General features: G+C 42.7%; 1 protein-coding gene across 1 annotated transcript; it reads left to right on the top strand.

Moving 5' to 3' along the window:
- Nucleotides 1–2,361: 2,361 nt before the first annotated feature.
- CDK1 (cyclin dependent kinase 1) lies at nt 2,362–10,699 on the top strand. Its single transcript, XM_068688776.1, has 8 exons — nt 2,362–2,509; nt 2,722–2,771; nt 4,369–4,525; nt 5,627–5,750; nt 6,171–6,341; nt 6,797–6,960; nt 7,088–7,229; nt 10,353–10,699. The coding sequence occupies exons 2-8, from the start codon at nt 2,735–2,737 to the stop codon at nt 10,467–10,469; spliced, it is 912 nt and encodes a 303-aa protein (XP_068544877.1). The 5' UTR covers nt 2,362–2,509; nt 2,722–2,734; the 3' UTR covers nt 10,470–10,699.
- The last annotated feature ends 226 nt before the right edge of the window (nt 10,700–10,925 follow it).

The raw sequence follows: 10,925 nt of genomic DNA, 5'->3' as shown, positions 1-10,925 counted from the left end.
CCTTGTAAGAAGCTAGCTAGAATTTTTATACAGAAAGCAAGTGAGTACGGAGTGTGGCTGTGGAGCACGTAGCACCTGTATCACTGGAAGCAAAGCTATGTGGTGTGCTGGGCTGAGGGAGGGTCAAGCATAAATTGGTGTAAGCTGCTTTGGGTCAATACTGTCACAGCCACTAAGCACTCTTAGCATATGTTAAGGGCAAAGCAACCTCCTCTGTCTCTGAAGGAAATCATCCCACACAATGGCATTGTCCATGCATGCTGTTGTGAGGTGTTGGTACAGAGCTGCTAGCTCACTGAATGTGGGGAGCACAGCAAAATAATTTCCCTGAGCTGATTAACTTGTGATTAAGCCAGCACAATTTATGCATTGAGGCAGTATCACAAGAACAGATAAGGCAGGGGCAGCAATCAGACTGATACTGATCTCAAAGCCATTCACACCCTTGGCTTTTCCTTTTTTCCTTAAGCATGTCATACAAAGATATCAGAAAAGCCCAAACTTGTCATCCTAGGCACCAGCTGAGGAGAAAAAAGACACAAGGTTGTGGGAGCTGTTTGCCATGAGGAGCAACTCTGAAGGCTGATGTTGCTATTTAAAAGATAGCTTTTCTCCTTACGGCAGCCTTCCTTCTGATGCTTCCTAGTCTTGCCCACTCTAAATTAATGAAAAAATTGAATATATGGAAAAAGGAACATTTTCTGAGTCTGAAAATTCATTGAGTACTCAGAGTAAACATTACAAGTCTACCAGAAATGACTGTATGAACGTGACTGAGAAACGTATGACTTTTTAAAGTTGGTTAAAAATGGAAGCAAAAATGCCACTTTTGTTAAAACTTAGCTCAGTATATTCAGTACTTTCAGACAGATTTTCTATATAGGTAACTGTATTTTAATATAACATTTTATCGTATTAAGTTTTTATGACACTGATAAAAAAAAAAAAATAAAATAAAGTTAACTAAGGTTACCATATGTCTGGGATTTCCCGGATATGTTTTTTCTTTATCTGAAAGGAAAGGTGGACTTTGGCCACCTTCCTAAGATTTCTGGGCCAGGATTAGTCCAGCTGAGTCAGTAGCAGCAGCAGCTGTGACTTGTGTTGGATATACAAAGTAGCCCCCTCCCAAGGCTGGCTGTACTGTCAGTGCACAAAGTCAGGCCTGAGGGACGTGTCACATACACTTTGAGCTGTGCAGTCAGTCTGTGCTGGATGTGTTGGGTTTGTTACGCTCATAGGAGAGTTTCTCTGTGACTGTGTAATGCAGAGCATGTTGGACTCTTTTCCTACCAGATGTGAGGCTGTAGTTCTGCCTGGGATTTCTTGGAGATGAGAGCTTTGTTCTATGCAGGTAAATCTCCAGCAAGTGCTGGGAACACAAACTAAAGGGTAAACAGAAACCAGAGAGCATGCGTGCTGTGTGCTTCTCAGCAGCAAAAATTCCCAGGGAGAGAGGGGAAGGTGGAGGATTTTTATCCCTGAAACTTACGGATGTTGGAGGGGGAGGAGTTGGATGAGCTGCATCTTGCTTTTGCCATGGGCTAGGGAAGAACAGAAGGAAGTGCACAGTAAATACTTCTGCCTGCTGGAATCACTGTCTGAAAGATATGCTTTCACAGGAGAAGACGCGTAGTGTTTTGTTGTTGTTGTTGTTTTGTTTTTTGAGATCAGCTGTCTTTCAAGGATTCTGTTAACCATTGCAGAAAAGTAATTAAAAACAGTTAACTTAATGTGGAACAGTGCTTATGTCTCACTACTGCAGAGACTGTAGGTTTCCAAAGGGGTGTTAGCCCAGTACTGTTGGTGTAGGTGCAAAATAGGGGCTGGAGCAGGTCAGCAAAGTCAAATTATCCTGTAGGGATAGACCTAGAAAGACAGAAATACATTTACTTTCCAATTCTATTTTACATTGAAGTTTCTAAGCAACACAATTTTGCAGGGTTTGGAACCACCTTGTTCACAGGTGGTTTTTACTTATTTTTTTTTTTTTAGAAGCGCTCCGCGGGGCTGCTGCCCTAACACGGGCACTAGTGGGCCTGAGGGCAGGAGCGGCTCTGGGGGCTTTCCTGTCCCCAGACGTGCCCCGGCCGCTGCCAGGCCGTGTCACCCCGCTTTGCTGCCGCACGGGGACCCCCCTGCGCCCCCGGCACCGGGCTGGGGGCGGCGCCGTCCCCCCGACGCTGCTGAGGGGTAAAACCGCCCGCCCGCCCGTCTTCCCCGCGAGCTCGGCCGCGAACCAAGCGGACGCCGGGCGCACGACGCGTTTGACGCGCCCGGCCGCGCCGCTTCCCCGGAGAAGGCAGAAGCCGCCTTTCGGGCTGGGTTTAGCGCCGCGGCGGCGGCGGGCGCTGATTGGCCGCTTTGAATCGTCCCGGCGCCGCGCCATTGGCGGGAGGGGCGGCGGCGCCGCGCGGCCATTTCGAATCCGCCGCGCCCGCCGCGCGCCAGGCGAAGGAAACCCGGCTGGGCCCGGAGCGCAGCGCGGCGGCACCCGGCGGCACCTCAGGTGGGCGCCGCGCCGCGGTAACGGCGATGGCAACGGCCGGGCCCCCCTTGGCTCCCCCTCGGCTCCCCCTCGCTGCCGCCGGCCCGCCCGGCCCCGCCGCGCTTCCCGCTGGGTGCCGGCAGCGGTTACCGGGCGGCGCTCGGGCCGAGCCGTGCCGAGCCGTGCCGAGGAGCCGGCTGCTGACGCGCGTTCCCTTCTGTCTCCCGTTGCAGGCACGGCCGAGCGATGGACGACTACACCAAGATCGAGAAGATCGGGGAAGGTGGGTGCGGGGAGCCGCCAGCCTCCTGCTGCCCCGCCGCGTGCCGCGCTCGGGCTGCGGGGAGCTGCTGAAATGCAGCGAAACTGCACAGCGAGCCCGCGGGGGGCCTGGCTTTAGAGTTAATTTCCCTCCTAGCAGCTGGTTTGGGATTTAGGGTGAGAGCAATGTCAAAACAGCCCAAGCCAAGCGCTTCCCAGCCTCTGGCTCTGCCCTGCCAGCAGGCTGGGGGTGCAGCGGGAGCTGCTGGGGACAGGCGCAGCGCAGCTGACCCCAGCTGGCCACAGGGGCATTCCTTACCGCGGGGTGCGTGGTGCTGAGCTGCCGGCCGGGTTACGCCCCAGCGAGGGGTGACTGAAGTAGCTACCTGTGTGTAAGTGCCCTCAGACTGCCCTTCTGAAGGCGGCACGGTCTGCTTGAAGCAGTTGGTCAGTGCTGAGAGGCAGCTACATTCTGCAGTGGCTCATGTTATAACGTTACACTCTGAGGCTTGAAAGCAGCTTTTGGGTTTGGGAAGCTGCTCGGGTTGCTCCTGAAATGGCTCTGTGTGGCGTGCTTTTGTTTGGAGCTGCTGGTAAGGAGCGGTGCTTCGAGTGGCTTTGCTGGGATTATGTCCTGCCACTGCACCTGTCCAGGGAAAGGCTACATCATAAACTTCTGTGCAGAAGTGAACTTTAAATAAATATGTCAATTTACTACTTACACTGTACTGTAAAAGATTGTTTCGATGCAGACACTAGTCACAACCTCCTGTTCACTACAAACCTGTCCCTTGTTAAATGTAGGAGTTAGTGTCTATTTAATACTTTAGCCTTATCTATGCTTGAGTTTGCAGCATATTGTTTTGAGAAGCCTCTAAATGAATTGCAAAACACAGGCTAAGTGCTTACAAGGTGCTTTGTAACCGAAGCCTTGTGTGTGAATCTTTCTTCCTGAAAGAAACCAGTTTGAGCTTATCTGAGGAATTCATGCTTCAAGAAAGGTAAAAAGAGGATACTTAAGCTGCCTTGGTTTGAGGGTTCTACTTTAGTGATGAATGATAACTGAAATTTTTGATTTGAGATTTACCACTGGTTCCAATTTTAGCTCCTGCTGAGACCTCCAGCCCTACCCTCTCCCCTGCACTGAGGTTTGTGCTAGAGGTATTACTGCAGATCTGGCCAATGGGTGGATAGATCTTTGCAGAGGGAGCACTGTTACGTTTTTGGCAGCTAAACCTTTAACCTCTCAATATGATATCAGAAACACAACTGGCTTTAATCCCCTGGGCATAAGGAGGTACAGTGATCCTGTCTGGAAATTAATTGACCCCAAATCTGACTGATAACTAATTTTACAACTACATCTCCAGATACTATACCTGCGCTAAGTGCCTTGTCCTAACAAATAATACTGTTTGTGCATGGCTTGCTTTAAGTAAGCACCTATTACATGGTTACAATACAAAAGCAAAGTAATAGCTTGTAATCAAGCTGAATAACTGAGCAAAAAATACTTGGTTGCAGGGACTCTTGCCTATATTATCAATTCATATTTGCGCTGTTTTATCTGCACCTGAAACTGGGATTTCCTACATGTATTTTACTGCTTGTTTTTTCAGGTACCTATGGCGTGGTATATAAAGGTCGGCACAAAATCACAGGCCAAGTGGTTGCAATGAAGAAAATACGTCTAGAAAATGAGGAGGAAGGTGTTCCAAGTACTGCTATCCGAGAAATTTCCTTATTAAAAGAGCTGCAACATCCCAATATAGTCTGGTATGTGGATACTGGTATTTAGCTAAATTCTTTGCAAGGCTCTCTTCAGATAAGAAATGATTTTTCCACTGTTCCCACAAAGTGAGAGTTAGTCTATTTGGCTATTTGCTGTGAAGCAGACACTATATTATACTATAGTACCGAATTCTGTGTTTATGCCAGTTTTTAATTAAGACTTTCTTCTGCTGCCCCTTTCCACCCTAAGAATTGATCAAATCTTCATTGACTTTTGTAATTTATGTTAATTATCTTCAGAATGGTTATTGTTAGAATGGAGACAGCGTACTTCATGAAAACTGTTTAAAGCTATTTCTTTAGCCAGTCTCAGAAGGTTATTTGCTATCTTGGAACAAATCATCTGACCTTGGTGTCCATATGTGAGCCTCTGTTATCAATCACTTCCCTGCTGTTTTGTAGCAGAGCGTTAGGCATTGTATTATCATGCTGACATAGCAGGCATATCTGAAGTACGCCTGAAGTTTCCATCGGTGGCTACCTGATTTGAAGAATTGGTCATAGCTATTGTATTCCCCACATAAGATTTACTTGCTCTTTAATGCAGCAAAATACCTTAGATTTAATGTGACTTGAAACTGGCCACATTCCAGCCAGGTAGTGTCTCAATATATGTATACATGCATCTAGGAATTCTTATAACCTATTAAGGGTGGAGGAGGTGCACTTAAACCTGCACAAATCCTCCTGCACCTAGTAGGTTCCTATTCTAATGTAGAGCCCTTAAACTCTTCTAGTAGTTCAGGTGCTGCTGTAGTAAGCCAGCTTTGAATGGAAGCTAGACACAAAAACCCCACATCTTTTTAAAAAGAAACTGCATTTTTTTCCTTAGTCTTCCCATGAGGCATGAGGGAACATAAGTTTAAGAGGAGACATGTAGGCTGTTTGACAATGTTTCAGAGGTACTTGATTTTTCCAAACAACAGTGCAACTCACTAAGTCTGTTAATATTTGAAGACTGAAAGCTTTGTAAGATTTTCATACGAGGAACCTAGAAATGTCAGCTTGTGTCCCTGTTGAGAGGGGAAATGTAACAATGTGTCCGTGCACTTTGCAATGGAGTTGACTGTTTTACTCAATTTTCAGTCTTCAGGATGTTCTTATGCAGGATTCAAGACTTTACCTCATTTTTGAATTCCTTTCGATGGATCTTAAGAAATACTTGGATACTATTCCATCTGGACAGTATTTGGATCGTTCACGTGTTAAGGTAATGAGGATAATTATTTAATATATAAGTTAAAGAAGATGGACCTACAAAGCTATAAGCTTGATTCTTAACTCCTTGAGGAGGAATGAAAGGTTAAAGAAGCAAGTGTGGATAATAGAATCTTTTAAAAAAGAATTCTGTTCTCAAATGCAGCTTCATTCTTTCAATTATGGAATTAAACTGGCTTAAAGTAAAGTAAACACTTAATTTTTGTGGTTTTAAGATTGATATTAACTCAATATCTGCAATGCTTTGGATCTCCTTCTGTCCTGTGGGATCTCTTTTCTGTCCTTTTTGGATCTCTTTTCTTATTCCTGTGGGGAGACCTGACGAAAGGAAACAGCTTGATATTGCAGAACCATGAACTTGCAGTGAAGGTTATTGTTTTCTTTTTTTTTCCCCACTTCATCCTGTCTACAGAGTTACCTGTATCAAATCTTGCAAGGTATTGTCTTCTGCCATTCAAGACGAGTTCTGCACAGAGACCTAAAGCCTCAGAATCTTCTAATAGATGACAAGGGAGTGATTAAACTGGCAGACTTTGGATTAGCTCGAGCCTTTGGAATTCCAGTGCGGGTATACACTCATGAAGTAAGTTGGAACATCCTTTTGGTGATTTGGACAATGCTTACTAGCTTCCTGGTTACGACTATGAAACAGCTGAAAATAGAGTTGTGGAGCTTTTACAGTTGTTATAAAATGACTGTATTATGTTTTACCTGATAGCTTTACAGCTCTCTGACTGTGTTTTACTCTGAAATGCTAATGCATCTTAAGAATTCCACTGATATTTTGACAGTAAATCAGATGGGCCAGAGTGGCTGCGTATACTTCCCACTCTTTCTGGATTTTAGGCAACTGTTTTCATAGGGTTTGTTACCCTTATTTGCTTCAAACATCACTTACAAACATTTTCACTGAAACATTGCACTGGCAATTATTTTAACTAAAAAACTGTGAATGCTCCTTAATAATGAGTCATTGTGCTTACAGTTGATTAGAGGACCTAATTCTGTAACCTTTTTAAAAATGTCCTTGTTCAACAGGTAGTGACACTGTGGTACAGGTCTCCAGAGGTATTGCTAGGATCTGCTCGTTACTCTACTCCCGTAGATATATGGAGCATAGGTACCATATTTGCTGAGCTGGCAACTAAAAAGCCACTTTTCCATGGGGACTCGGAGATTGACCAGCTCTTCAGAATCTTCAGGTATGTCAGGCTGGATCTTTCCTTGCTTGTGCTGCATTGCACAAGACTGCTGTGCACTTAATAAAATCATAATAGTGCATGCAGTTTTCAGACTAGACTGATCAGTATTTTGCTTGTCCTTGCACAGAGCTTTAGGGACACCCAACAATGAAGTATGGCCTGATGTGGAATCCCTGCAAGACTACAAGAACACATTCCCCAAATGGAAACCTGGTGGCCTGGAAACACAGGTCAAAAACTTAGATGAAAATGGACTTGATCTGCTGTCTGTAAGTAGCCTGTCTTAAACCACTTGTAAGAGAACTGAGCAGGTAGTTTCAAATACTCTAGAATATCTGCAGCCATAATCGTCAGTCTTGATAGAATGGAGATTACAGAGATCTTCAAATGCTATCTGCAGTTGTACAGGCAGTCATTCTCCCAAACCTGATACCTGATGTGAAATTGACTTGGTTTTCCATAATAGCAAACTTGATCAGGACTACAAGACTATAACTTTCTTTTCATTAAGCTGTTTTGCCCCCTAGCTTGTTTTATACTGATAAGCCAGGTGCAACTTGAAAGTGAAGATGGAGTTCTACAAACATCAGATCTAAGTGAAAGCTCCTGCCCCCAAACTGTAGCTGTCACCCTCTTGGTGCCAGCTGTAATTGTGATGTGGTTGTATGACTGCTCATCTAGTTGGGAATATTTTTCCTTTGTGGTAGCATGTGGATTAATTGCAGCTGGCTCAACTTCACTCATCTTTCCTGGTGGTCTTAATTGACTAGAGATGGAAACAGCCGGATTTATTGATCAGCTGTGAAATCAAGAGGCCAAGTTCACATCAGTCTGTAGTGTCTGTAAATTGCCTTTCAATATCAAGCTAGAAATTTTAGCTGTGACGGGTTAACTCAACTGGTGTATTTTGTGGCTACTTTATAGTTTAATGGCCATGTAGTTAAACTACCATAGCCACACTTTTACTTGACAAGTTCTTCAATCAAACCTTTCTGTTTAGTGCTCTTCCAGCTCATGGGCTGATGCTGCGGAGTAATCCAGGTCACTTCTTAGGTGTGCTTACATGCACCTAAGCAGACGAATGTACCTTGGTAACTTGTTGTTTGTATCTCCTAAAGCTACATTTGCACAACCCAGGTTTGCATATGGTGGGGGTGTTCTGTGCATCTTAAGATAAGTCAAAACATCTGAATTAGCTTGCTACAAGGGGAATGCTGTACAGCATGACTACAGCTTCTCACTTGTTCTTTGTGAGAACAGAGCCATGGTTCAGGCTGGCAAACTGAACATTAGTTAAACACACAGTTGTTTTGGACCGCTCTCTGAAGCTGATAGTGACATTGTACAGAAATAACTGACTGAAGTTGGAAATAATTCCTTTGTATGCACTGACAGTATCACTATTATATCAGTTTGAAACAAAATTGCTTCTGTGATTGTATTTTGGGATATTTGACACAGACAAAAAAGAATTAATCAAATGATGTTAACACTAGGTTAATCTCAAAGTATATTAAATTCTGCTAAGTCTTCTATAGTTTTGCCTTAAATTAATATTAAAAATTTAGCTTTTCATTAATGCCTTGGTAACAGTGACGTGGTTGCATTATTGTGCATCTGGAATCCGTTTAAGTTTCCTGTGACACTTAAGCCTGAAGCAGGAACATAGTTTTGAAGGCAACAAAAATGAATAGCTCATTCTAGAGTACAAGCACAGGTTATATCAATGAAAACATTCACTTCTACAGACTTGCAGTTGGAAACAAGTAAAATAGCTAGTTTTGAAAAGGGGTTGCACAATTTCTGTGTTAAGACCATTAGCTTGAGTGAGGTTGTAAGCTTAAGACATTCATGAGTTAAATAACTTCTGTGGCTAGCATTTCTAAGCAATTAATGGCAGTCATCAAAAGCTTTCGTCTGTCAGATCAGATTGCTCAGAAAAGAAATGGTCACTTAAGCTATCAGCTGAAGTGCTGAAGTCTTGATATAGAAGCATCCCTTCTATTTTTCTTTTTTTTTTTCTTTTTTTTTTTTTTAGGGAAATGTGCCCCTTTTTGTGATATCTTTGGTATTAGTATTAGCTATAGGATACTCGTCTTATGGGGCATAGCTATAGGGAACTGTGTTGCTTGACTTAGATGTGGGCAGATAGCTAAATCTAGAAGCAGTATTGCATTTGGCAGAAGCCCTGAGAACGTAAATGCAAATTCCATAGTTTAAATCAACCTGGATGGCAAACTCCCTGTCAGATAAAGTCCAAGGATAATTTAATGTCAAGGTGGACTACAGGGCAGAGTAATACTGTTTTTTTTCTAAAGTATAAATTAGTTGTGGAGATGAGGAAAAGCAACTGGTGGGATACTGATTATTTGAATATGAAATATATTTTCCTTTAGTAAAAACAAGTAAAATGGAAAAGACTGCGAGGGTTTTGCTGGTTTTAAATAAGTTTTTAGCATTTAGGAGCTTTCTACCAGACTTGGGAAAACTTAAGGGGGCCTCTCAGGGCTGTGTAACCTATGAGGCTTGGAAGGAAGGCTGCAGCATGTTAGTCTAGCTTAACTTTGTCTACATGCAAGCATGTGGCTTCTCAGTCAAATGAAGTAGCTTCCTACCTTTCCTCTCTTGGACCTGACTGCATGATAAAAATTTTTTTGCTAGCAGTTTAAAGAAGCATCTGCAACTCTCTTGCCTTTTTTAGGAAGTCCTGGGAGTATTTCAGTGGCTATGGCATCCACTATTTTTTCCCATCAACTTTATCATTGAGTTCTTCAGCTGAATGAATTAACTTACTGAAAAGAAATCCAGGTCTTAAAACTGTTTTAGAACTTAAATCAGTTCTGCCTGCTTTACGTGTGCAGGTGTACTTGTGTCCTAAGTGGACCTTGTAGCTGAACAAATCTACTATGTATTTTAACTGTAAACAGTTGCACCAAACTGAAGGGAAGCAATTTCACAACAACTTCTTATATATCAGTATAACAGAACAAGTGTAGGACCACTTGTGCATTAAAAGCCCATTTAAGCATTTTGGGCTTTAACAGACTAAAATTATTAACTTAATTGAGAAGCTGATGCTAATAACAATTACTGCTGTTTGATGCCTGGTTCCACATTTAGTACAGTGCATATGTTACCCCCATGATGCAGGCATGGGCTTGGTTATTGAATATGAAGATAAATGTTTCTTCACTTTCTGTTATGTATTAATACTGTTCTGACTCGTAGGTGGGAATGACATCTACTTCCTTGAGAAATTGTGGAACACAAGAAAAAACATGTCTCTATGGTTACCAGATTATTACTGTGGTTAAGTAATTACCTACTTAACATGATTTCAGTATACATTTCATGAGGGAGTAAGTGTTTCTTTTCATTTTTTTTTTTTCCAGAAAATGTTAATTTATGATCCTGCGAAAAGAATTTCTGGCAAAATGGCCTTGAACCATCCATACTTCGATGACTTGGATAAATCTACCCTTCCTGCTAATCTGATTAAGAAATTCTAAACCTTTGGACTAAATCAACCAGAGTGAAATAATTGTGATCACTTCTGCTATTAAGTCTGTCTGTAACTCTTATGTCCGTCTGTCTGCTCTAAAACTGTGGCTGTTTAGTTTGTTTCAGTTTAAGTGTTACCTAAATATAAATATTAACCTATTAGTGCTGAGTTCAAATACAGTGCAAATATCACTGCTATTATGCAGTGAACTTTCTATAAATAAAGGTTTAAATCCAGCGAAGGACTCAACTTCTTTCTAGACTGACAATAGGTGCTCTACAAAAGAACAGTCTTCTTCAGAATGTGCTGGTAAGGTACTGCTTGTCTATGAAAGCAGGTAATTAAAACTATTAAATTTCTGGTTTTGATACAGTTCTTCTGAAGATCAAGCTGTTTCATTGTCATGCACAAGTGAAATTTAGGACTGACGTTATACTGAATGTGCCAAATGACATGTAAAATG

The sequence above is a fragment of the Anas acuta genome, chromosome 7 (assembly GCF_963932015.1).
Source record: "Anas acuta chromosome 7, bAnaAcu1.1, whole genome shotgun sequence".
NCBI lineage: Eukaryota > Metazoa > Chordata > Aves > Anseriformes > Anatidae > Anas > Anas acuta.
This window is presented reverse-complemented; position numbering and strand designations above follow the sequence as displayed.